The sequence below is a fragment of the Panonychus citri genome, unplaced genomic scaffold (genome assembly GCF_014898815.1).
Source record: "Panonychus citri isolate SS breed McGregor unplaced genomic scaffold, ASM1489881v1 Contig00134, whole genome shotgun sequence".
Classification (NCBI taxonomy): domain Eukaryota; kingdom Metazoa; phylum Arthropoda; class Arachnida; order Trombidiformes; family Tetranychidae; genus Panonychus; species Panonychus citri.
The window spans coordinates 1419975-1446990 of NW_026515539.1; the positions used below are offsets into that span (position 1 = coordinate 1419975).

The 27016-nt window shown below is 31.1% G+C and overlaps 5 protein-coding genes and 3 long non-coding RNA genes across 20 annotated transcripts in view; 5 read left to right on the forward strand and 3 right to left on the reverse strand.

The window, feature by feature from the left end:
• The first annotated feature begins 1401 nt into the window (after positions 1 to 1401).
• LOC128391435 (uncharacterized) lies at positions 1402 to 4341 on the forward strand. The gene is made up of 2 exons (XM_053351327.1): positions 1402 to 3599; positions 3672 to 4341. Exons 1-2 carry the CDS (start codon positions 2347 to 2349, stop codon positions 4339 to 4341), a joined length of 1923 nt encoding a protein of 640 aa, XP_053207302.1. The 5' UTR covers positions 1402 to 2346.
• Positions 4235 to 7286, reverse strand: LOC128391436 (beta-galactosidase-like). Its single transcript, XM_053351329.1, is given in 9 exon segments — positions 4235 to 4816; positions 4819 to 4924; positions 5004 to 5138; positions 5193 to 5459; positions 5527 to 5683; positions 5944 to 6458; positions 6603 to 6753; positions 6827 to 6999; positions 7063 to 7286. Coding segments are annotated over 9 exon segments (1914 nt in total). The 5' UTR covers positions 7129 to 7286; the 3' UTR covers positions 4235 to 4472.
• Positions 7287 to 7773: 487 nt separating this feature from the next.
• LOC128391437 (protein spinster homolog 1-like) lies at positions 7774 to 9745 on the forward strand. Its single transcript, XM_053351330.1, has 3 exons — positions 7774 to 8916; positions 9042 to 9402; positions 9481 to 9745. Exons 1-3 carry the CDS (start codon positions 8147 to 8149, stop codon positions 9649 to 9651), a joined length of 1302 nt encoding a protein of 433 aa, XP_053207305.1. The 5' UTR covers positions 7774 to 8146; the 3' UTR covers positions 9652 to 9745.
• LOC128391439 (uncharacterized) lies at positions 9714 to 10533 on the reverse strand. Its single transcript, XR_008325790.1, has 2 exons — positions 10378 to 10533; positions 9714 to 9950 (listed from the first exon to the last, which is right to left on the reverse strand). It is a non-coding gene; the product is annotated as an uncharacterized LOC128391439 (long non-coding RNA).
• A 100-nt stretch (positions 10534 to 10633) lies between these two features.
• LOC128391438 (transmembrane protein 120B-A-like) lies at positions 10634 to 12626 on the forward strand. The gene is made up of 4 exons (XM_053351331.1): positions 10634 to 10833; positions 11005 to 11123; positions 11208 to 11474; positions 11766 to 12626. Exons 1-4 carry the CDS (start codon positions 10762 to 10764, stop codon positions 12373 to 12375), a joined length of 1068 nt encoding a protein of 355 aa, XP_053207306.1. The 5' UTR covers positions 10634 to 10761; the 3' UTR covers positions 12376 to 12626.
• A 498-nt stretch (positions 12627 to 13124) lies between these two features.
• LOC128391433 (solute carrier family 12 member 4-like) overlaps positions 13125 to 27016 on the reverse strand; it is a 36219-nt gene continuing 22327 nt past the window's right edge. Inside the window, 4 exon segments of the mRNA XM_053351325.1 lie at positions 13125 to 13949; positions 13952 to 14145; positions 22726 to 23530; positions 25946 to 26460. Of these exon segments, the coding sequence (XP_053207300.1) occupies positions 13897 to 13949; positions 13952 to 14145; positions 22726 to 23530; positions 25946 to 26460 (1567 nt within the window). The 3' untranslated portion in view covers positions 13125 to 13896.
• Positions 14144 to 22708, forward strand: LOC128391440 (uncharacterized). 13 transcript variants are annotated; one of them, XR_008325798.1, is made up of 12 exons: positions 14144 to 14990; positions 15256 to 15537; positions 15679 to 15764; positions 15956 to 16211; positions 16752 to 17304; positions 17399 to 17730; positions 17874 to 18328; positions 18466 to 18575; positions 18890 to 19087; positions 19271 to 19510; positions 19641 to 21091; positions 21217 to 22708. It is a non-coding gene; the product is annotated as an uncharacterized LOC128391440 (long non-coding RNA). The 13 variants fall into 13 exon arrangements; XR_008325797.1 differs by having other exon boundaries at positions 21254 to 22708; XR_008325792.1 differs by lacking the exon at positions 21217 to 22708 and having other exon boundaries at positions 16752 to 16999; positions 17099 to 17304; positions 19641 to 20073.
• Positions 23612 to 26031, forward strand: LOC128391442 (uncharacterized). Its single transcript, XR_008325804.1, has 3 exons — positions 23612 to 24160; positions 24791 to 24844; positions 25890 to 26031. It is a non-coding gene; the product is annotated as an uncharacterized LOC128391442 (long non-coding RNA).

Here is a 27016-nt window from a genome sequence, read left to right on the forward strand (position 1 = left end):
TTCTGCTCTTTTTGTCTACAGTTTACTTTTTGTTTTCTTTTTACATTTACCTTTATACTTTCGTCTCTATCTTTTACCCTTTCTTCTCTAAAATGAATAAGTTACTTTTAGATCAACTCAAACTTCAATTTTTTCTTCAAATTGGTCTACGTTTTGAGTTTTCACATGACCCAGAGAAACTTCAATTTTGGACTAATCGGATCAATAATGATCTGGGGTCAATAATTTTGTTCTCTCTCAAGCACCTGCCTCTATTGTACCTCAAAATAACACTCTTAACCGACTCCAAGTCCATCTCCTCTTTCTCACCTATGTGATCATGTTATTGATTGTGCTCAGGATACACCACCTCTGGATACTAGTGACAATTTGTTGAATATACTCCAGGATAATAATTTGTTCCAGGAAAATGATCACGACCATATTCAGGATACTTTATCTTTCCTTCTTGTTTCAATGAACGATGAACTGATCAATTTTTAACATTTTTAGCCTGAAGGACGGCTTATACAGACGTGAAAATTGAGTTTGTGCTTTTTAATTGTTAAAACTTGTTGATCAAGGAAAATGAAAATTATTATTTTTAATAGTATAAATATGCTGATTCAGTTGTTCGTTGATTGAGAGAGACACGAAAAATCCCCACAAACACAACAAATTGTTGATAATTTTTATTTGAAAGAAAGAGAGAAAAAGACACAAAGAAAATTTAATTAAATCAAATCAATCATTTGAGTTTGGTTTAAATACTGTTGTTGTATGTACGTGAGAGAGATGAGAGAAGATGAAGAGAAAGAAGATAAGAGGAAAGAGAATAACATGAGTGACAGTTTGGGAACGAAAGAAAACATTAAAGAGAATAGTAAAACTTGGTTTACCCTTTGTCGGTCAACTAAAGGACAGTAATGCACATTAGTTGGTTTATCATCTTAATAATTATAGGTAATAATGGTAATAATAATAATAATAATAATGGTTTACATAGGAAGAAAGAGATGAAAGTAATTAAGAAAAAATGATTAACTTAATTGTTGGGAATCGACCAAATATTAAGGGTCATATCTCAGAGACTAATCAACTTAAATTAATGATTAGTATATTGGTCATTCTACGGACCAACGATTAAATTGGGACCGTAGTAAAAGGCAAAAAGAAGCAAAAAAGAGCTTAAAGACAAAAACACTTTTTTAATTCAATTCTTTTTACTTACATTTAATTTTTACGATTTGCAGATGAACTCAGGTCAGTATATGTGGTCAAATTGTCGATGCAAAATTAGATTTTTAGTTAAAAATTAATAAAAAAAAGTATTCATAAATTGACTTTCAAACTTCGCGCATCAAAAATCAGAAAAATTGAATTATTTTGGAATTTTGGTGATTATTGTTTTGTTTGAGTGTTATGATTGTCAATATTTCGTCAAAAATTCAGAATAAAATGTTCTGAGACTCTTTCACATCAATTCCACTGACGGTGGAGAGTTTTGGACCTTTTTTGCTCTTTTTTGCCTCTTTTCGTCTTTTTGTCTTTTACCACGGTCCATTAAATTGTTAATAATTAAGCTTAAATAAGAGCAAATTAAACTAATATGAGCCAATGAGTGTGTTGAATGCTCAACAAGTGACATACCCAAAAGTCACACGGTGGGAGATATAGATTGTGATACTGTTTATGGCTTACTTCAAAGGGGAATGAAAAACATCAAACAAATTCATCGACAATTGAGACTTTAACCGTTGTCATACTATCTGGGTGAGTGTGGTCGTTAACTAAGCAGGAATAAAACTACGAAAGGGTTATCAGTCAAATCATAAATCGTAAATCATCACTCTTCGCTATATTGCCCAATCAAATCACCATGGGGCTATGACCCACATCACTGACGTAATTATGCAAATTTGAGCAACTAATGAACTAAAGATAAACGCTAATTGAATATACAGTTTTACAATGATCAGCTAACCTTACTGTCCCAATCGAGTTGTCCCCAAGCAATCTCAGGCCCTCGTTCCAATCAGATTAATGAACGCTTCTTGGTGATAGAAGTGGTAATTGGTGGATTCACTTTCTCCTCTTAAAAGCTGTATGTTCACACTGTGAAATTTGGACTCAATCTTTCGCCTCTTGGTTTCGGAACATTTTATCAACTAAAATGATGGATCAATTATTGATAAATACAATTAGAATTGTGTTTACTTTGCATAATTGAGTTCAGATTTCCTTGATGATTTTTCGACTTCAAGGACGTATGTTTTTCGTTTGAATAAAATAGTGTGATTTTTACATCACATAGAAATTGACGGTTCAAATAACTAGAACGAGTTGGGATTTATATTGTTCTCAGTTATGTTTCTCATTTATTGTTTTGTTAATATTTTCTTGATTATAGCAACAATTTTTGGAATTAACTCCTCTTCGAATCCGACTGAAAGTTCACTTTTGATTCCTTCGAAAGCAACACTAATAAATTACGCATTCAATGATCGCCCTGAAAAAACCTGGTACTTTGAGCCAAAAAAGTGTGGTGAATTTCATGTGTACGATAAAGTGGCAGGTAAATGTCGTCGTATTTATTGTCGATCTACAATCGGTGATATGCCTTATCGAAAATGTAAAGTAAGTGAAGCATTTGAAAGTTTCTATGCTCGCAAAGAGTTTATTGATATCCAAGCCGAAAAATGGTCGATCAAAATATTCGTTAACATAATTAATGGACTAAAGCTTACTCGAAACAAGAATACACGTAAAGAATTTGAAATGCAATTAGCTTCAGTTTTAAACATTTCCATTGAGCGTATAGGTGTTGAAGATATGACTCTTTTGGATAATTTTCACGCTAAATTTGACGTTGAACTATTCGAAGACATTGAAATGGACATTTCTGCTGAGCAGTTAGCAGAAAAGATGCGAATTTGCCTAACGGAACGTCAAACATTTCAAATTGATGGATGTGTTTTCCAACCGGACTTTGCTGCTAGTTATCTAACTAGTTATGTTTCAACATTTTGTGAAGGCTCATCGGTGCGAAAAATACCTCATTGGGGATTAAATTTTTCGTTTATAAATTCTAATAAATTGTTAAACAATGAGAATGGCCGAATTTATCCAAAAGGTTCTTACATAGCGAGTGTTCTAGTACACAATGATCTTCTTAAAGTAGTCACATTTGCGATTCTCTGTGAGAAAGTAACTGGACTTTTCTGTGAGACTTTCAAGTTACCCGCTGGTTCTTACGAGTTTATCGATAATGGTGCATACATAAAATCACTTTATGGAGTAACTGATAAGTTCGAAGTTGACTTTAATTCGTCAGTGAAGATTTGTGAGCCTTCACACTTTTTCTGCGTCGGCAATCAAACGGAAAACAAGATTGTAGGTGTTTGTCTAATTGTCTCTTGTGTATTTTTAGTGCTGATTCTGGTCACATTTAGTATGGTTCCTGATATATCATCGACTCTTCCAGGTTTCAATACAATAAATTTGGTTCTGACTATTCTGATATTACAATTACATTTTCTAACGGGAGCTTATTGGACTAATTGTTGGTTAGCGGCAATTGTCATGCATTACTTTATATTACTCAATTTTAGTTGGTCAAGGTAAATGTTGAGATGTCTCTTTGATAGTTTGATTATTTGGCTGATTGATCTCTTTCTCTCGCTTAATTATAGTATCATTGGTTTTCACATATTTCGTACATTTGTTACATGTGATTCAATTCATTGTGAGGATAATTCAAAATACGGAAGCAGATTCACTTCTTTCATCATGGCTCATTTGATGGTCTTGATTGTTGTTGCTGTTTCGTTGATTAATGAATTTATCTCAAATGATTTCGCTCCTCATTTTGGTCCATTCCAAGGTGTTTGTTGGATTCGTAGTTCGATTGGAATATTGATTTATTTTGCTGTTCCAATTTCTCTCAGTAACTCATTGAATTCTATTTTCTATTTGGCAAGTTACATGAGGATAAAAAGAACATTGAATGCGAGTGTTGCAGTTTCAGTCCAAAGTATCAATCGATTATCAATTAGATCAATACCCACACAATTATCGGTATTTAGTCGAATAGCAACTGCTCTTAGTATCTCTTGGCTAACTATTCTTCTCATTCCAATGACTCCGCCAAAATCGACTGTCCATCAATTGGCCAAATACTTGTTCGTCTTTATCAATACTAATCAAGGATTATTGTTATTCTTTGCTTTCCTATGGAATAAAAGAGTTGGTCGTATTTGGTTAAATTGGGCAAGAATTTTAATCAGAATCGAAAATCAAAAAAGTTCAAAAGATTCAATCGTTACAATTTCTGCTTCCGTTCCAATCAACAGTGTTGATTAGTTTACCATTTAGGCCTCAAACATGAATAATTATTTTTATTATTAAGATATTTTATCTATTAAAAAGGCCTTCAAATTACTATCGTATCCTTCAATGTCCATAACAATCAGAAAATTGTAATGATCGATTTATTACCAATTTGTTGGTGTTTCTTCATCTAATGTAGGATGATCATCAAATTGTATCGAACAAATTTTATCAACAGTTAAACACTTAGGATCTTCCAATTCAACGATAATCAATTGATTAACTAGAGGATAAGGTTTCATCCAAACTCCTGGTGTAAAAAGAGTGACCTGTGGTCCGTTTGTTGGCCAATATCGTCCAAGTCCTCTACCATTAAGATAAGCGAAACCTTTGGACAATCCCGTTGGATTAAAATACGTATCGTAAATTATACTGTTCTGAGATAATGTAAACTCGGCCTTTAACACCGCTGGATGTAAACTATTTTCGTCGAGACTGTAGCCTTGTCACTAGAGTTAAAAGTCAATAATGAAGTGAAATCTTCCCAATCGTCGATATAATAATGCGTCCAACCTGTAAGAGTTTTCGAACCAAGAGAAACACTTCCGAAAATCCCCTTATAAATAAAACAAATTCAATTGTTCTAATTACTAACAATTTAACCAATCGAATAAATTTAAACAATTTAGATTTACCTTATGTTGACTTATCTCATCTCCAAAATAGATTCTCCCTTGATTTTCAACAATCAAATCTAATTGACTTCCTTTCGAAGCTCTAATTGGAATCGTCAGAGCTTTTTCTTGCCTGCTAATGGTACCTTGATATTTCTGATAGAATATCAATTAAATTATTTCCAAAATTAAATCAAAATGTCAACTTACTTTATCAACGTAAACATAAGCTCGATCTCGCAGTTCTTTAATCACTAACATTGATGGTGAAGTTGGTTTAAAGTTAATTGTTGTTGAATAAAGTATTAAACCATTTCTCGAGTCAAGATACTCAAAGGGTTGAGGTGAATCTGATTTTGATTGTTTCCAAAATGATTGTTGGTAAAGTGAAGTAAAATCAAACTCTAATTTAGCATCGATCGGGCCGATGGCCATTTTTGGACTTGGTTTAGGGCTGAAACTTGCCACTGGGAAATACTGAGAAAAAAAGAAACAATTGAAAATTGACAACCAACCATAAACAACAATTAATTTCTTTCTTTACCTTTGATATAATATCTTTAACGACGAAATATTTTTCATTTGGATCACCGGCCTCGTCGAGTAAAGCATCAACATCGTAAGTTGTTGGCCTGGGCAAGTAGCCTCCGTTATTAGCACCACTTTGGAAGCCGAAAGATGTACCTCCATGGAACATGTACCTGAACAATTAAATTTAATTCAATTATCATTATTGCTCAACTTATCAATGTGTATTTACTTTGCTAATGGATCTAAAGTTTCATACTTGAGGGTTGGTTAAACAATCATAAGGCTAATCAATTTGAAGATAAAATCGGATAGAAATTAATTGCTGTAAGATAATAGCAACAATTAACCCTTGATCGTAATCTTTGAGCTTTTTATTTCTATTTTCATCTCGTAAAGTTAATTTACCAGCTATCAATGGTTAATTACTCACATACTAAGAGACATGTTCTTCTCATAAGACAATTGTGCTTCCAACCAAGTTGCAACTTCTTGCGATGGTTTAGTTAAGTGTTGAGTTCCCCAAGTATCAATGTTACCGATCCAAAATTCCGAGTTAACCAAAGGACCATTAGCACGATGAGAACGAAGGACTGCAAACTGATCTTCGGGTTTGGTATTAGTACCAAAATCGATTGTACCGAAAACATCGTCAACCAAACCACAAGATAATAGACCAGGATTATCGGTTGTGTATAAAACAATTTCATCTCCCAAATGAGACTTGACAATGTCCCTAAGAGCGGCCATATAATTGTGATCGCAAGCACTATAATAACCGTACTCATTTTCAATCTGAATCATGATCACTGGTCCACCGTTTTGATAAAGAAAAGGCTTAATCATTGGGAGTAAAACGGAAAACCATTGATTCACATATTTCATGTAGATATCGTTATTCCGACGTAATTGTAGATCGTATTTCATTAACCACCATGGTAATCCGCCCTTTTAACGATTCAGATGAGAATAAAATTTTTATCGTACATTATTCAAATTCAAATAGCTGAATAAGTTTCGCGTTTGAAATAACAATTTTTTACTTCTTCAGAGCAATTAGATTTGTTAGTTTAATTAGAAATTGAAACTTACCATATCTCGTTCAGAACAAATGTAAGGTCCAACTCTAAGTAGAACATATAATCCAGTATTTTGTGCTTCTTCGAGCCATTTGGTTAGATTGTAATCTCCATCGAAATTGTATTTTCCTTCATGAGTTTCATGTCCTGACCATTCAACGTATCTAATGTTGTGATTAATTGTATCGAACAATCAACTTCAATATGCAATCAGAAGCAAACTGTATATTTACTTACGTTTGTAAGACATTGATTCCTGCTCCTTTCATTTTATATAATCTATCGAACCAATATTCATGGGGAACTCGGAAATAATGAATCTCACCTCCAACATATCGGAATGGTAATCCATCCATAAGGAATCGGTCATTCTCATAATCTATGGTAAAACTTGGTGTTCCATTCGTCACCTAATCAAAATAATAGCAATAGTTAGTATCTTATGAAACAGAATCAATTCGGACATAATTTACCTGAATGGAGATTGAAAAAATTAGCAAAATTCCGCCAAGAAGGAAGTTACTGTCCAGCTTGACCATTTTGTTCAGTATTGAATTTGAATATTTTCAAACTTCTATGATGATTTCCAGCTAAGGTTCTGGTAAAATGAATTAAATCAAATCAAAAGACTAATTGTTTTCCTTTGTTATTCGTTTTCAACCATTGAGATTGAGACCAATTGTCTCATAACCCCATCGACAATCAATCATTGATAATCTTAAAACATTGCCAATTAGATTAACACTAATCACCAATCAAATTGTTAACATTATTTAACAATTGTTTCGATTTGGACATTGAAACACAAAGTCAAGTTGAAAGTCACAATTTACCTAGTAATCAAATCATATTTTCAGAATAATTGATAAATCATTTAAACCTATTGTTCTCAATTAACAACAACAATTAACGTCATTAAATAATAACAATTTCTAAATTGTTGTTTGATTACATTTTTATTTCTAAATTCATCTTTCACTTAACCGATAAACTTTATTTCCATTGGGCATATTTAAATAGATTATTATCAAGTAAAATTTACTAAATAATCTCAACAATCAGTTTTAATTGTCACAATTTAGATTTTGAAAGAAAATTAATTTTACCGCTTCTACGCTTAGAGTGACATCTATTGGTCGATAAGGTGAAAAAAACATCAGATGAAATTGTTTTGATTGTCTCTTGATTGTCGATTAATTATGATTTTATTACTTTGAGTTTCAATTAGTGGTGTAAATTAATGGGTAACTGATTATCCTACGGTGATTACTGGTTAAAGTAGATCATCCAAGATTGATTAAGATTTACGATGTGTTGTCATCTTTTGATTAATCTCTCAAGTTTTGAGAGATAGTATAAATTTAGTGTATTTACTGTTAACATTGAATTTTTTATTCTTCATTTCTTTCAATTGTTTTGATTAACTAATTAATCCCAATTAGACATTCGTCACTTTCCTTTTCTGTATAAATAACTGTTACTCTCACTATTACTTTCTATTTATTTTTCGTTTGTTTGTTTGTTTGTTTGATATAATCATCGTTCCATATAATAATCATGGGAGATAAGAAAAAGTTCATCGCTGTTGGAATACTTTGTTTCATCAATTTAATCAACTATATGGATCGATTTACAGTTGCTGGTGTTTTAAGTGATATTGAAGATTATTATCATCTTACTGATGCCGAAGGTGGTATATTACAAACTGTCTTTATTGTTAGTTATATGATTATGGCTCCAATTTTTGGTTATCTGGGTGATCGATATTCAAGAAAATATCTAATGGCCGCTGGGATCCTTTTTTGGTCCATGACCACTTACCTTGGGTCAATTATTCCTGCCAATGCTTGGGGCTGGTTCCTTTTCATGAGAGCTATGGTTGGAACTGGAGAGGCTTCTTATTCAACTATTGCACCAACAATAATTGGTGATTATTTTATTGGCACCATGAGAACTCAGATGCTCGGTGCTTTCTTTTTTGCTATTCCCGTTGGATCTGGTTTTGGTTATATTTGTGCTGATTTACTTTCAAGATCATTCGGAGATTGGAAATATGCACTTCGATTGACTCCTCTCTTAGGTGTCTTATCTGTTGTTTTATTGATGCTTTTCCTTGAAGAACCGCCAAGAGGCGAGGCTGATGGTGTTGAGCTGATGGAAAAATCAAATGTTAAAGAAGATTTAATTTATTTAACTAAAGTTCCCTCTTACATTTGGTCGACGATTGGATTTACTTGCGTTTGTTTCACCACAGGATCACTCTCATGGTGGGCTCCTCATTTCATGGAAAATGTTTACAAACTTCGCGATGGAAAAGACCATGACGGGTACTTTCAATTTCCTTCATCAAACAACAAATCAAACTTTGACCTTCCTTCATTATTTTTATTCTATTTTTAGAAAGCTTAATTAATTCAATGCTTTTCTCCAATTTCTTGTTTCCTTTTCACAGGATATCTCTTATTTTCGGAGCCATAACTTCAGTCGCTGGTATCTTCGGCATCTTGATTGGAACTTATGGAGCTGGACTTCTTCGTAAACGAACCCCTCGGGCGGATCCTCTTCTCTGCTCCATAAGTGTCTTTCTTTCGACCCCATTCATCTTTGCTGCTCTCGCATTAGCCACAGTTGTTCCTGTACTTTCATGGCTCAGCATCGCTATCGGGGTGACACTTTTATGCATCAATTGGACTTTGGTTTCCGACATGTTACTCTACATTATTGTCCCGCACCGTCGGGCTTTTGCTTCGGCAATTCAAATTCTAATCTCTCACCTTTTTGGAGATGCAACTAGTCCTTTCATTATTGGCAAAGTAAGAAAATCTCATTTCCCTTTTCTCTCCAATTACGCAATGTTCTCATTTCCTTTTGTTTCCTTTTCCTTTTCTCAGATTTCGGATACAATTAAAGCAAGTAACACCTTCGCATCAATAACTGAAGGATCGGTGGTTAGTCTTCAATACTCACTTTACACAAATTGTATTGTCTTAATCATCGGAGGTTGTGCTTTTCTTTACAATTCATATTTCATTGTAAGAGATAAATCATTCAGTCATGAATAAGGTTTCTCAATAGGTTTATATTCACGAGGAAAAATGAATATCATGTAACAAACACATATAAATAAATTTAAATAAGTTTTTTTATTCAAACAAAGATCAAAAGAGTGATTTATTTGTTTCATATTAATTACGAGGGCGTCTGAGAAGAGACACATTGGGGAAATACAAGCTTTCTTTAGTTAATTTGGTTGGTTAACTAAGATGAAATTATTGTATCCCCCAAAGTCCACCGTTTATTTGGAACGTTCTCGCATCTTCCTTCGTTTACGCTTTAGCCTTCGCATACGTTTTTTACGCCACTACAATGGGACAGGTAACAGCAGATTCCAACCAAGATCAAGGAGAAAATAAATTCACGAGCAAATGAGTAAATAACATAAAACAAACCAAAGATGAAAAATGGAGAACAAAGACATCAAGCATGTGAACCATGATCAATAGAATCCCAAGAGATACGATTAACATCAAAACCGAAACCAGACAGTAAGATTAGACCAGATAATCGAAAGCATGGAGATAAAACAATTAAACATAGACAGAGGGTAGACAAAATGGAGAATCACCAAAAAAAAAGCCAATGACCATAAAGAAAAGAAAGAAATAAGAGGAAGGAAGAGAAAAGAAAGAAATAAAAGATTAGTATCACCAAGACACAATATAAAATCAGATTAAAAACACTATTAAACTGATAAAACACTAAAACGAAATAGATTAATTAAAACGTACCTTAGCTCGCATGATTAATTTGAAGAAAAAGAGATTTGAAATTAAACACTGCCAATAACTGAGACAATTAAGTAACCACAATAAAAATCAAATGGTTTTAAAGAAAACTCAAAGTGATGATTAGGAAACGGAAACAGAAAAAGTTGGAAAAGAATTTGTTCTGGGTTAGGGTTCGTCTTCTAATTGCGAACTTTTTTCTCCATTTTCGGGTATCGATGGTTAACATCGATTCCAATGGAAAGACATTTGATCAACTCTCAGCTGAGGAATGAGAAGAAATTATTTTTTATTTTGTTCTCTTGTTTTTCTATGTTGTAATTAATCTTTTAATTGTGATTTAAAAACGTTAACCTCTTTTTCCTTCGAATTAACCATTGTCATCCAATGGATTCAGACAATTTGAAAGTTTTAATTGGTGAACTTGATGGTTTAGAATCTGAGTTGACATCATTAGAGGTAAAACATTTTTCTATCTTTCTTTTTTTCCTCATGATCATCGTCACTTTTTTACCTATTCAACTTCATCTATTGTTAATTAATTATTTTCATTTCTATTTTCATCTTATGTTAATTGGATTCGCTTCTCCTTATACTTTTTTCATTGCTTTGGATGGTTTTAAACGATAGCAAACAGTTAAAGATTATCATCATGCTTATTCCGAATGTCGGAAAATTGAAGCCCGTTGTTTTAAGGAGCTTCATCATCAGGAATATCGGACAAGCCAAATTGAACAATCTTTGAAAGGGTAATAATTTAATAGTTTAATCTTATGGTTCGTGTGTGTAATTTTTCTTTATAATTGATGATTTGTTATCTTTGTTTCTCTTAGGATCAAACGAATCACTGAAGAAGACTCTAATTTAACCACAGAGATCAAAGAGCGAGTTAAAACTAATAGACAACGTATAAGTGAAGCTAAAGAACTTCTACCAACAAATAATAGCTTATATTTAAAAGTTATTCTCGGTGGAATTAATGCCACTCTGGTAGATAAGGAAGAAAAATTTCAGTATAAGGAACAGTATGAAAAGTTTAAACTGGTAGTCAATGCGTTGATTCTTGTTGTTGCCCTTTTGGATGTGTTGTTCAGTTACAGGTATGTTAATCATTACAACAATTTCTACACTTTTAATTAGTGTACTTGTGCTCTCAGTAATGAGAATCGTCATCGATATTTTATCTCTTTGAGAAGCTCATCATTCTTTTCTCATCATGTCACTCACTTTCAATGGAAAATCTATTAATATTTCATGAGTGTGTGTCACAAGTTCTGTTCAGCAAAGAGAAAATCATTGAAATCTCTTCATTTATGCACTTTTTTTTCTCAAAAAATTCTATGATTATTCTAATTTGTCATATGTAATTTTCTGTTTACCTAAATTTCCAGAGTAATTGATGCATGTCTTCATTTCTTACTTGTCTGGTATCATTGTACGTTAACCATTCGAGAAAGTATTTTAATTGTAAACGGATCACGAATCAAGGGTTGGTGGAGAGCACTTCAATTCATCACTGGAATTAAAGCAGGAATCATAATCGTCTGGCCGGACGGATTAATGTACGATCTTTTCCGGAAACAATTTCTTTACTACATTGTTTATACCAGTTTCCTTCAATTTCTACAATTTTATTATCAACATAATTGTTTATATCGTTTAAGAGCTCTTGGTGAGCGATACGAGATGGACATTACTATCCAAGGGTTTCATTCGTGGATGTGGAGAGGTTTAGGTTTCCTGATACCCTTTCTTTACTTGGGTTATGCATTTCAATTCTACAATGCTTATACCTTGTACAATCTGAGTAAACATCAACTTTGCACCGAATGGCAAGTAGCTGTTTCCTGTTTCATATTCTCTGTCATCTTTTTGGGCAACATAATAACAACCTCTCTAGTCGTTCAACAAAAGTTCAAGGAAAAAATGATCGATCGAATACATCAAACTCTAAATATTCCTAAATGTCCAAGTGTTTCAAATCTTTTGAAAAAAGATTAAATTAATTAAACTATTTGGACAAAGAGATGAAGGAACAAGAATAATTTAAGATCAAGAGAAACACGGAAACAGAATTTACTAAATCAATAACTTCATCTAAACACCTAAATCAACATCTACCCGACTAAAAATCCCTCACAATTGTATAATCATATCCTAAAGGTGATATCTAATTATAAGATGAGATTAATTATAAAATCTACATTATTTTACTATCTCAATTAAAGACTCTTGCATTTTTTATTTTCCAATTTTTTTGATTAAATTTTCCTCTTTTAATCATTTGAAAATCATTCAACTTTTAACGGGAATTAACCGTTGGAACGAAAAAAAAACTCGAAACCAAAGTTAATTTTCAACTATTTTAACTTTAATTGTGCAACAAATTTTTTTGATCAACTAATCATTGTTTTGATTTTGTTATATTAATTTGGTTTTTTTTTCTCTCTCTCTCTCTCTCTTTAACTCTTTTTTGTCACATAGTTTAATATCTTCAATCGTTCATATTTTTGTATTAGAAATAGAGGAACGAGCGAAATGGCATTTAATTGTTTTCTTTTTTCTTTTTGATTTGAGCGTATTTTGAATCATGAGAAGCCAAAAAATGCGTTGATTGATTGATTTAAAAGAGGTTGTTGGTGTGTTGGTTGTGGAGGTAAAGGTGATTTTCAATGAGTTTTGGGTGAATTCAATATGAGTTCAATTTGAAACATGTTTTGGTTTCGCAAAGATGATTCCTTTGGTTTGGGTTTGTTTTTGTTTTTGGTGAGATTTGCAAATTTATTGATGAGATTTGGTGAAGTTTTCCCCTTCATCTCTCATTAAGATCAGGTAAATATTAATTGTATAAACTACGGGATGATGATGGATTCACTAGTCAAATTTGATGATAAGTTTTTTCGCTTTGTTGTTGATGGTTTAATCCAAATTAGTTTTACTGTCGTTGACCATTGAGTATGAGTTATAGATGATGATGAGGGTGTTGATGATAATGATGAAATGGATGAGTGTGAGTGAAGAGAAAAGGTGACCAATAAGATAGATAGAAATTGACTAGAAATTAATTTAAAAACGGAAGATGAAGACAGAAAGAGCGGTCAAGAGATACAATGAAAGAGAGAATAGGAAGAGAATCGGATATAACAATAATAATATATAACGAACAATAAAATGATGAGCTCTCAATTTAATCGAAGATTCATAATTGGAACCGGCATGTGTAACACTACGAGAATCTATTAACCATAGATGAAGATCCATAAAACAAAAAGAAATGGTCACTTCACCAGTTTCGTCGCCATTTTCCTATTTTACCTTTACTCTTTCAAACACCTTAATTGGATCCATTTGATTCCCTTTTGTATAACCATTTGTTTTCCTGGTTAATTCTTGCCTATCAGAATCTTTTCTCTCCACATTTGCCTCTTTTTTCATAGCTGATTTACTTTCTTGTCTCTCCATGTAATTCATTAATTAGTTAATTTATAATTGTAATAATAATAATAATTCTTTCTTGGTGGGTTAAGAGTAAATGGTGATAACTTCACGACCGCCACCACGAACAAGAACAACTTGTCCAATCCCTCGGTCAAAGCTTCCAAAAATTCCATATAATGATGAGCTGATTCAGACGATGAACTCTTTCCATGGGCAATATCTCGTGGCAGTCCTGGTAGATTGATGAAAATGAGCTTCGCTGAATGACTTTTGTCCACAATGGCTTCATTTAATTTAACAGCAGTGTTCATCCGGCGGACATTATTTTCATCCCTGATTTCAATGAGAAATACAGAGAGACAGAGAGAGAGACAAAATGGCGAATCAAGATAATAATGATGTACACATATTATTGTTTATCATTATTTATTAATGGATAATGATCATCACGAGAGGATGGAGATCATGGTGATGATGGTGATCAACCCAAACCAATGAAACAATGATCAAGATGATGATAATAATAATAATAGTTCCAATGGAATCAGCAACAGAAGGAGAACCAAAAGTACATCATCATGTTAAAATGATGATGATGATGATAAAATATATTGATGATATAGTTGATGTTAATAGTAGATAATATAAGAGTAATAAGAGAGTAGAAACCAAGACAATGGTGAACCAACGTTAAGAAAATGATCAAGAGAATAGAAAGAAAAATTAATAAATGGAAAGATAATTAGTCACAATTAAATGGAATGAATTTAGTAAAACCAATCCAAGTAAAATTATGTGGCTAAACGTTGAACAGAATGATAACAATTAAGAAGATAAATAATTAAAGCTCAATACAGTTGATTGATTACAAAAGAATAGAAAACAAAAGAGTCTCTGTCTTTTTCTGTGTCTACATTTTCGTTACCACAAAAGAAGAAAAATTTTCCCGGTAAATTGTTTTTCTATTTCTCTTATTATGATGAATGTATTTTTTTGTTCTCTTTAATTAAATTAATTTCTAATCAAAAGTAAATTACTTTTTTAACAAATTCATCTCTCTAATTATCGATGAAGTTAATTTCTGTCTTGTGATTGATTGTTAAATCAAATTGTGATTGTATATGATTACCCAACCATGAATATGTAACCATTTTTTTCACTTCACCGACTAAAACCTTGTAAGTAGAGACACAATTTTTGTATTCTATTAATAAATGTATTTAATTTTGATTGTGATTAACGTTCACTAATCAACACCATTACTTTTCGCCGGTTAATAATATTAAATGGTCACGAAGGTGTAAATCATGTTCTTTAATTACAATTGATCATTTGAAAATAATCACTCAATCTCTGAATTATTATTCTTTTCTCATAATCTCATTTACAAATAGATTTTTATTTAATCCTTTGTTTTTTTTGTCTTCCCTCCATTTTGTTTAGATTAACTCTTTGCTTTTAATTTATCTTCTTGTTTGGTAAAAAAAAATGGTCGACATTTTGGTTTAATCTTATGCTTTTTGATGATCATCGGTGAAAATTGTGATTGGTATTTGAAAATGTTATTTTTCTGTTAGAAGAAAATATTAATCAAAGAAGCAGAAGGATTTTCTTTGTGAGGTTATGGTTACATCGTCAAAGGTTAATTTGATTAAATTAAGTCTACATTTTTTTTTCTCTCACCTTTTTGGTTTCCATGTTATTTGTGTGTATTTGCTTGAACAGGTAAGTAAACAAACAGACTAAAACTCAACACCAACTACCCACCACTTTTGTCTACTGAATTGTGCTGTTAATTAGAGTCAAAATGTTTAATCATGTGTACAAATTTCTTTCCTCTTCTTTCACCTATTGGAATCATATTAGGACTCAAAATAATATTCCATCATCATAATAATCTCCTAATTCAGTGACTCTCATTAATATAAATCTTTACCATGATAATGGACAATGTGAGTTACTTTGTCTTTACTTAAACCATTATCGTCACCATAATTATATTAATATATTGCATTAATTGCATGTATTACAAAATAAAATTGAAACAATATCTGCAATACTACCTACTTATAGTAAAAACATTTCATTGTCATCATTATCATCATCATAACTAATGATAATTATCTTATTATTTTGTCTCTAGGTTCATATGAATAGGTTGAAGAAAACTAATCATTAGCTATTATTTATTTTCCATGGGAAAAGTGAACGAGAACCAGAAAACCAATTGGAACGAAATGTAATCAAAGTAAAAGAAACGAGACAGAAAATGTTGACAATTTCTCTTTAAATTTATGGATAATACATCGGGATAAAAAAGATAAAACAATCACTCTACCTGAAGCCTTTCAAATGTCAATGTATTTAAGGGGCGAATGTTTGTTCAAAGGCTTGTCAAGGTAAAAAGAATCTACAATAACAACAACCTGAGAAAATAGAATTTAATCTTCTTTTTCTTCTATCAACTTTAACTTCATCAACCACAAATTCAACATTAACTATCATACATAAATGATTAGTATCATCATTCTTCCTCTTTTTTTTATTCTAAATCAATTGTTATTATCTCATCTTTTTTTTCCTATTTTTTCCGTTTTTTGTTCTCCTTCTCAATTTAACCCTACATCTTTTCTTATATTTTTTCTTCGAACTCTTTTTCATTCCCTGATGATAGTTGGTTGTATGAATAGTCTTAATGAAGTTTGAAATTGGCTTCATTATCTCAACTCGGAAGAAGATGTTACATAATCTTCCCTCCCTTAATAATCACCTGAAAAGTGATCAATATGTTCATAAAAATCAATTGAATCCATGTTCTTAGATCGTTGTTGTTGTTGTTTCTCTTTGAACATAGTTTTTTATCTCGAACTTTCTTTATCTACTTGAAACTTATTCATTTTTAATACTGTTCTAACCTTTGCACCTTTTTTATGTTACAGGCAAAATCCAATACACTGGTCACTTCAACATCGTTATACAATTCCAGAAGAGTCTACATTAAAGGAAGAGAAAAAAATCTGTAGAAAAAAGAAAAGGCAGAACAAAAAACTAGAAGAAAAAAGAAACTGGATGCTCGAAAAAAAACTCGATGATAAACCAGTAAAAACGATTCCTAAAGACATTATATGAGCATCAATCTATTAATATTGGACTTTGCTATCATTTATCCATTGTTAAGATCAGAGGAGTAATAATTTTTCTTTGTCTTCTATTTTTTTCATCTTCTTTCACTTTCTACTCCATTTCACTTCCTCCCTCTGTCCTTTACTTCATTCATGTAACTCAGGTTGGGTGATTTGGCTCAAAGAGACCAAGATGATGGTGATAATAAACATAACAAGTATTTGGATCAATAGTCACAACAACAAAAAAAGGTATTTGATATCTGCTTACTATTTTTGTCTCTTGTATTATGGCAAAGGGAAATAATAGATGAAATAACTGATCTATGCACGATTATAATCATTATGCAAATTACCAATCAACAAGCATGTAAGTAAACTCAATTTCCTTTAAATCGTAGATGACATTCATTTCTTATCATCAAGAATGATAATCTTTTTCTTTTCTTTCCTTTCATCTTAAGACTGAAATTCATGCCTTATCTTTACCATGAATATACTTTTGCTCCTGTTGAAAATAGAAGATGGAAAATCTCTCATGTTCAAATAATGGTATTGGTTACACATACTCAATGTCACAGTAACATTAACCTAATCGGAAGTTAATGAAACATTTCATGAAAAGCTTTCCAGTAACCTAAAGATTTGAAACATTTGTGTAATGATTGCTGATTTGAGAGAAGATGAAGAAATAGAAACCAGAAAGAAGGAAAAACCAAAGTATAAATTGGAGTAACTGAAAACTACAACATTTACTGACAACTTTTGGGTTAAGCTACCAAAGTGTAACATAAGAGTTGAGTTTTTACCAATACTATTCCTGATTATCAATGGGATACACGGATATACAAGAATGGGGTATAACCTTATCGATTGAAATGATATAACTGTTTTTCTCTCTTTCTTTCTTTCTCTCTTTCTCTCCTATTGGATTAACAGCATGAAAACTCAATCGGAGGATAAATAAAATTTTTGGACGTGAATGCTGAAAGAAAAGAAAGTGTAGAGCAAATAAGACCACAAAGTTAAGAGAAAGATGATGACGAAGGAAGACGAGAAAAGATGAACAATATCTTTTTCTAAAGAAAAAAGATGGAGACCAAGTAGGAATACCATGTTATTATCATTGTTATTATAACAACCATCGGAGTGAGAAGAGGAACCAAGGAGGATAAAAAGCAAAGGAGAATTATTTCTGGTCCTGGATGCGCATAGAGAGAGAAAAATGTTGGTATTCAAGACAAGATGAAGAATATACTGTGAAAAAAATCGAATACATTTATATGATGTTTTGTGGAGTATCACTCGGAGAAACACCAGCAATTCTTGGACTTTTGATAGAGAAATAAGAGAAACATAAAGACCAGAAGAAGTTTCAGAGGAGAAGAATTAATGTAAGGTGGATAAATAATGAGAGAGTAAAATAATAGACGAAGAAGAGACAAGAATTCTAACGAAAAACGAAAGTGATACAGTAAATGAGTAGACTTAATACAATTGTAAGATGTTCTCTCATCTTCTACTGTCTCAGCATCCATTGGAAATTTAATGTTTCTCATTGTGAAATTGACCTTGAAGCGAATATATTTCCAGGAGAAAGAGAAACGTAACAATATTCATTATGATACAACTTTTAGAAGGGTATGAAAGGTTATTCTCATCATTTTTATCTTCATCTTCATTACTCTCATCATCTTATTTAAAGATAATCCCATTGGTAGAACAAAGATTTATCTCTCTCTCTCTTTCTCTCTCAAACAATTTTCTCCTGATCATCTCTCTATCTTCTCTTTCACTCACTTTGTCTTATTTATTTATTTTATTGTTTCTTAACCATCAATAGGATCACCTTTTGAATTTCTCTCTTTCTCTTGATTGTGATCCAATTAGAGTCACCAATGAGAATTATATTTGATCTCTTTTCATTTCATGTTGTTTTATTTCATCTATTTCAGGAATCACCCGTGGCTCTCTCATTCTGTTATCCTAATGGATTGTTATTGGTAAAAGTGACCGGTGGTCGTTTCTCCATGGATTCTAATGGTCAAAAGTTAAATCATAATCTCAATCGTAAACTTAATTTAATATTTTTCATTCATCAATCTTATGTCAAAACAAATTACAATCACAATTTAATAATAATGGTACAAAGGGTAAGCATGATACTGAGAAACAATTTTCACTTGACATGAATTATTCAAACTTAATTGAAATAATTTACTAAAAACGTAATTAAATAAATCATTTAGGTTGCTTTTTTTTGACATCTTAATTGTTGTATACTCTAATCTATGTATTAATTTAATTCCTGATTATTTTTCTCTTTTGTTTTCTAGATAATTTTTTATTTCCCTGGAAATTAAATTACTCCAATTTGATCTAATCAACATTAATTTCTGATACTTTGATCACACAAACGTTCATCACGACAACTTTGTGGTCACTATTACAACACTGGACACGTAGTATTTATAATTAACGTATATCTAACTCTAATGACAACAATACTTGTTCAATCGTTAATTTATGCTAATCAATGTTTCAAAAATTAACTCAGTCAATTTTTCGTCACTTGAGTAAGTTTTTAATTTTTCTCACATCAACACAATTGAACCAATCAATGGATCGATTCTAGTTATTTTATTTCAAGATCTCTTCAATGTAATGTAGTCTATTTGATTTTATTTGTTATTTTGTATTATTTAGATGATGATAATGTTGGACAATCGGAATTAGATAATATTTTAAATGGCTGATTAAGTTCTGATCAAAATGATGTCCTGTTTGAGGTCAACAGATTTCATGCTCATTCTCTTAAATTACTTCAGATTGGTGAAAGATAAAGAGAGATGAAGATTAAAGAGAGAAAATGATTCAGTTCGATAAAGAATCAAAAAGGAAAAGGAAGAAAGAGATTCATTGGGTTACGAAGTCGTTATACTAAATAGCATTTTTAACTCCCACTGGAAACAACAAATTGACCCACTAAAAAGGAAGACAAGTTCCATATCATTGTAAAGAAAATCCAACAATTTTACCAAAAGAAGATGAAAAGTGATGTGATTTGTTACCATTTTCAGGAGAAAAGAAACTTGAACAGTTTCGAAACAGTAAGAAAAAAGAAAATACTGTTCACAAATTGTCATAGACAAAGACATAAACTATCATGACAGTTTTTTTTATGCTGTTATCATAACAAGCATTCAAACGATATATCTCATGGTAAATGTTGATTCCATCATCATCATCACCATCATTACCAAAAATATCATTGAAAAAGTTAGCACAACATTTAAACAAACTCCCAATAGATTGGAAAAGGATTTTGCTCATCACAACCAATATTCATGGGATATAAACACTGAATGTGTAACACTTAAAGCTGAAATATCATCTCCACTGAAATACCAATCATCATGATCATCACCATAATAATGGTAATATTATGAATTGAAAGGCTCAACTAAATCAACGAGTTGAAAGTCAGACGAAAAAAGAAGATACTTTTCATGAATTCATATAAACAACAATAAAAAATCAATACGATTATTATCATGATCATTGACAATTTGGCGAAATTATCATCTTTATTGGATCATGAAGAAAGAAGGAAAAGTGACCAATGCTAAGGAATGGCTATCATGACCTAACAATCTCACCTTTTACAAACATCTCTGGACATTTTCTCATTCATTTAAAGGTCAAGCATCTGATCATCTTATATAAATATGAATGAAAATCTTATTGTGATAATGATAGTTATTATCTTGATCTCCATTATCATGATAATTATTGTAATTACGATCAAATGTTAAACCTGAATCATCGTAGAGAAAAATTATCCCATATCTATTTCATGAATCTTTGAGATGATTTTCATGATAATTTCTTGTGCTTGAATCACCATTTGAACATCAAAAAATCATAATCCAAGTTAATTCTTAGATGATTATCATCCTAATCATCACCGGCATCCACAATTATCTCAACAACAAAACCAACAATGTACTTTTGCGTGTTTAACTTTTTCGTGAGAAATTCGGAAAATATTGGATTCGCTATATAAAAATTGGAAATTCTACCAGGCTAATTATTGGTCTATTGCGTGATAATGAATGAAATTCATGTTCGAAAACCAAAGCAAAGGTTCAATTCAGGTGTGATCCCTTATTCATCTAATCATTTGATCTCTTTTCTTGCCACTTTCAGTATCATTAACTTGATTCCTTTACACACTTTCCGTATACACTTTCAATATAAAACTTCATCATATAATCTTTAGTATCATCTTTTTTTCGCATCTGTCAACCAATGGAAAGTTAATAAAATAATCCTCTCATGTTTCATGATGCAATATATTCTGTTGAGGACTGTCGAGTAAAATGACAAAGGAGACGAAAAAAACATCGAAAAATATGTATAATTGACTAACATCATCTTCGCCATAGTGATGAACCTGATTCATGTTAAATGTTGTTAAATGTGATTAACACAATTCTCCAACAAGAACAATTATCTTCGGTATCACCTGATTAAATAAATTACTAATAATATGGATTAAGAAAGTATGGGAGAAAATAATTAACTCTGGAAATGATAATATTAATTTACCAATCCCAGGAATCCCTAGGAATTTACTTATAATTGTTCACGATCATTAGTTGACACAAAATCTTTTCTATTATTAATTGTATTGTTATTGATTGTACTTGAACCATTTATTGTTATTTTTGTATCATTGTTATAATATTTACTTATCGTATCAATATTAACCTTCGTTATATTAATAGATTAATAGTGATTCCCAAACAATAATTGTAAATCTAGACATTGATTATAATTTTGATGTATTATAATCAAATTGATTGACATTTTGTACTTTTCGCAGATTCAATTGAAAAATGTATTTTGTAATCAGTTTAAATCAAATTTAACTATCAAACTGATTTAATTTAATCTCTATTACAAATTGATTCAGTTTTTTCTTGCTCATTGTAAACTCTGAAAGATTAACTTATAGTTTTTTTTTATATTATTATTTTTCTGTGAATTTAATCCACTTTAAAAATACTAAATCGTTTAGACTTTATTATAACTGATTAACTGATCGTTTCAAATTATTTCATTATTCTACTTTGTTTGGTTAATCTACTAATTCATCTTCAAAAGAGTTAATTGTTTCGTATACATCAATTGATTGTCTTCAGTTCACATGATAATTAATGATTGTTACATTTAAATTTTATTCTCTTTTCTTTCTCGATTTATAGTATAAATATATTGTTATCATTCCTTGTACTACACTACTGATTAAAGGTAATTTTCGTCGAAAAAGAACAAAAAAGTTCGAATTTTTTTTGTTCGTTGCTCGTTCCATTGTTATTATCTGTAAAGTGTGAAGGCTTTTTTCACCTTTTTCCATTTTAAATAAGAGAAAAACTCGAGATGATTTACTAGTTTATCTTTTGTATCATTATGTAATTTTGTTGTTCACTAAGCAATTTAGCTTCATTTCAATAAATCAAGTTACAAATTCAAAAAAAGGTTATCTCCTAACTGTAAATTGTTAAGAGTAGCTGAGAAGCCTCTTGGCTCATGGGAAAAGGTTATCATCATGGTAAATAATCAATCATTTGTATTACTATCTAATATAAGGCAATGAAGACTGAGAAAGGGTTGATTATATATGAATATAATTAAATTTCAATCACATGAATATCATAATCAACGTAGATTCTGTTCAACGATATAGACACACTAAAAGGAAAGAGGATTTGAATGTTGTACTTACGGTTTAAGGTTGAGAAGTTTATTAGTTTCCAAGGGAGGGTGTGTAGAGGGTTGAGGAGCATTTTCATCTTGATTTGGCACATTATCCAATATATTTTTGTGTTTTCTTTCAGGTGAACTTGGTGGTGTGGCCTGAGAAACGGTAAAAACTGGTTGTGAGGGTATTATGTCAACAACCGTGGCAGTGGGTCCAGAAGAGGGTGGGGAAGACGGATCGGAGTTTGGATTAGAGGTTGTTGATGATTTACGTCTAGTGGCAAAACGAACCGCTTTGGCCACCGTTCCACTTGAAACACCACCCGAAGAACCTGAATTAGCCTCAGCAGCGGCTTTAGCCATTTGTCTCAACATTTCGGTTCGTTGTTCCATTCTAAGGGTTCTCTCATAGGTGTATTGTGATATATCGGAATCATTAAATTCAATCACCTCAACGGAAGCTTCAATTCTGATTGCATATAACCAGGCTTTCAGGTCTTTCTTCATTTGAATTGAATTATCTTGAAGTTGAGCGACCGTGAATACCCGTAGTTTACAATTTTTCCAAACTTTGTGCTGTTTCAATAGAAAGGGAAGTAACATGAGCATTCCACCATCATGGACAATCCACCAAACATCAATAAAACCAGTTAATCCTGGAGATGTCGACGTCTCAGGCCACTGGTCAACGCCCTTGGGAACCAACAAAGCATTTTTAGAGGCAGTAACATTTTTAATCGTTTGCAGGAAAATATCCACTTTACTAGTATTCATTGATTGTCTCCAACCATGAGGCCATCCAAGAAGAATTGTATTATGTTTCAATCCACCTAATTAAAAGAGAAAATAGAACAAAAAGAAAAAGAAAATTAAATAAACAAACCAATTAATCAACTGACACCAAAACAAACCCAATAATCTGACCATTCACATTTTGGATTAACCTTCAAAAGCCAACACCTTTTCTTATAAAAGAAAGAACAATTTAATCCGTTCATTTAATCGTAGAATTAGAGAGAATTAACTTAATAAAATTAAGAGAAAAACACTTTGGACAATCAATTAATTATTAAGAAGAAAATAAATCGCAACTTTGTGATTAAAATCTTTGTTTCTATTTCCCTCCTTTTCTGGTTTTCTCTTGTTTTCTATTGGTCCATTGAAAAGAATTTTTAATTTTCGTTTTTTTTGTCTGATTAATTTTCTCTTCTGTTTCAAATCATGTTGATTGTTTACACTTTAATTAATTTCCATTTAATTAGTGTTATTTTTTATTCTCTTACATGGTCAACTTTTCATCTTTACCCTGTACCAGTGAATTTGAAGTTAGAAAATTTTAGTTTAACTATCAACAACTTCTGACAAATTCAAATTGATCAGTTTATTGATGTGACATTTTTTTCCTTGTTCTTTAGAGATGTTACTTTTCCATTAAAATCATTACATCTATGGGATAAAAGGTAAGAGTAAAAATTGATAAATGATGTTTTATTGCTCTTTTTTCTCTCCCTCTTGATCATCTTCATCTTCATCACCATTATCATCGCCATCTTTTTCGTCATTACCTTTATATCCTCTCTGTAAAAGTTTACCCTGTTCTCTTTTTTCAAAGATGATGAGTCTTATATGTTGGTTATGATTGAAAATAATCATCATCATAATTTGTTATTTTATTACCTTGAGTAATAAGAAAAATATTCATCTCAATAGAGTTTGAAATAACGAAAAAAAGAGAATGAAAAATGAAAGTGAAATAAAGGGAAGATGTAAGACCAGAGTTACAGTAAAAGTGGGGAAAAAGCTTCTTCTAATAGCATCTTTGTTTATTTCTCTATCCTTTTCTCTTCTGTGTATCAACCCATATATAAATTACTGTTCATCAGATTTGATCCTAATTAAAGTTGATACATGGGTTTGTCAATTTGCTTTAACAATAATTAGGAAAAGTAACCCTAAGAGAAAGAATGTAGCAATAAAATAGAATAGAAAACAGATGATGATGATGATGAATGATAATGATGATTAACCATAGAGCATCTAAAATGTTAACATCTCATAATATTAATATAATCTAATCAATCGATCAAAAGTGATTCCAAACAATGGTTACAATCAACATCCAATAACAAACAACAATAACATTTGTAAGTACACACATCGACATGAACAATATTGAACTCTAACCCTCAGGTTAATTTCACCAACTTCACCTCTAATCAATTAATCTGAAAATCACTGTGATCATAATTAACTCTCTTTCATCACCAGACTTAATTACATAGATAGAAAAGTATATCAATCCTGATCATTTACTTTCAATTGTTGATTACCTTTTTTTTACATCATTTTAAATTCAGTTTCATTCATTATGTTGATTCAATTGTAAATATCAATGATACTCAAATTAAAACTGCTTGAATCTACTTCAGTTATGATTCCCAATTGGATTAAACATCCTGATTCTGTAATTTGAAATGTTAAGCATAATCAAATGTTTAAAAAAAAAGTTAATTGTAAATAATTGAATTCGTACATTTAAATTATTATTTGTTTATGTTTACCAAATTAAGGTAAACACTTTTTTACTCCCAGCAAGTAAACTTATCATTAAATAATAATAACACTCAAGCCTAACAATTAATAATAAAACAAGTAGCAATAATTTACCAAAAATTAGGTCTTGACACAAAAAGACACTAATTAGAAAGCAATTTAATTGCATTTAGAATGAGAAAAAAAGTATAATCAACATCTTTAACTTAATTAGTTATTGAAAAATTAACATTAATTGTTTGAAAATCAATAGAAAGTAAAATCCATCCTTTTTTCTTGATTCAAATTGTAATCAATTAAATTACGTTCTCTCCTTAATATCGTATAGCCATTTTGATAATAATTTACTAATTATCATCACAATTAACAAATTACTCAGCTTCAATATAAAACCTGAAAGTATTAAGATAAATAAAACTTTAGTCAAGGAAAATTAAAAAAGAGATGCTAACACTTAACTAATTAATCTCTAATCAATTTACGATTAATTAATTACTTTACCAACTAGAAGTCAAAGTAATCAACTTTAACCATTAAAAACTTTAACAAATTAACGAAGAGAAAAAATTTACCAAACAATCAAATATGAATTAACCATGAAAATCTTATATTTTTTTTTCTTCTAATCACATTAAGGTTACCCAATGGAATGATCATCTTAAATCAAGTTAATGGATAAATGATTTACTCACCTAATCCAGCTGATTGGATATAATATGATAAACCATCAACAACGCTATTTGTAATTAGTATATTGACAAATCCTTTAACTTTCTCATCGTGCATCGCTTTTACAATGGTCTGTTTGGCAGCCGATGCTCTGGCCTGAGCTTCAATTGAATTTGTACTTCCCTCTATACAAGAACAGACCAAAGTGAGACCTTTTCCCGCCTTTAGTTGAGCCACAAAGGTTAACAAGTTACGTCGTTTGATGGCCAAATCATCATTATGGGATAATTTAAGGAAAACCATTATCTGTGGTCGCCAATTTTTAGTATGAGGAGGAGCATCTTCTAATCTTAATAATGAATATCGAGCCGCTGAAAGTGCCAACCCACGGAAACCATCACCCCACTCCTTTTCAGCCCCACGATATTCAATATATTTATATATACAACCGGCGATAATTATTGCTGCTAACGCATAGTACCATGAAGAAATGAACATAACAAATAGACAAAGGAATACCCCTGTCATTGATAAAGACCTAAGAACAAGAAATTGTATTTATAAGAAATCAATTTACCAAACAATCAACAGATCGAGAGATATCAAGGAATAACAATCAAATCAAATCATGATTCCAAGGGAAAGAGGTAAATAACAAGAAAGACACCACAGGAGAGACATTAAAGTAACTGGGGAAAAAAGTAAATTACTTTTATTCAATGATCCTAATCATGAAACATAATCATAACATGTTTTCAGATTATCAGTATCATTGTTATCATCATCATCATGAATATCATTCAGATTGTTATTGTTGCATAAATTGTTTCTCATTGTTTACGAATCAATTTACGATAGATAATAACATCTAGACTCGATGATATTATTATCCGAGAAAATAACATCTACCTTTAGAATAACTTACTTTTCTCTCACTCTCCCTTCTATCTTTAATCATTATCATGATGATTATTATATTTTATTTTTTCTAAACATTGTGATTATCTTGATTATCGAAATTGAAAATGTTACAATTTTGTGTTTCATGTTGTTGATAATAATAATGATACAGTTATAATATTAGACAAGATGTA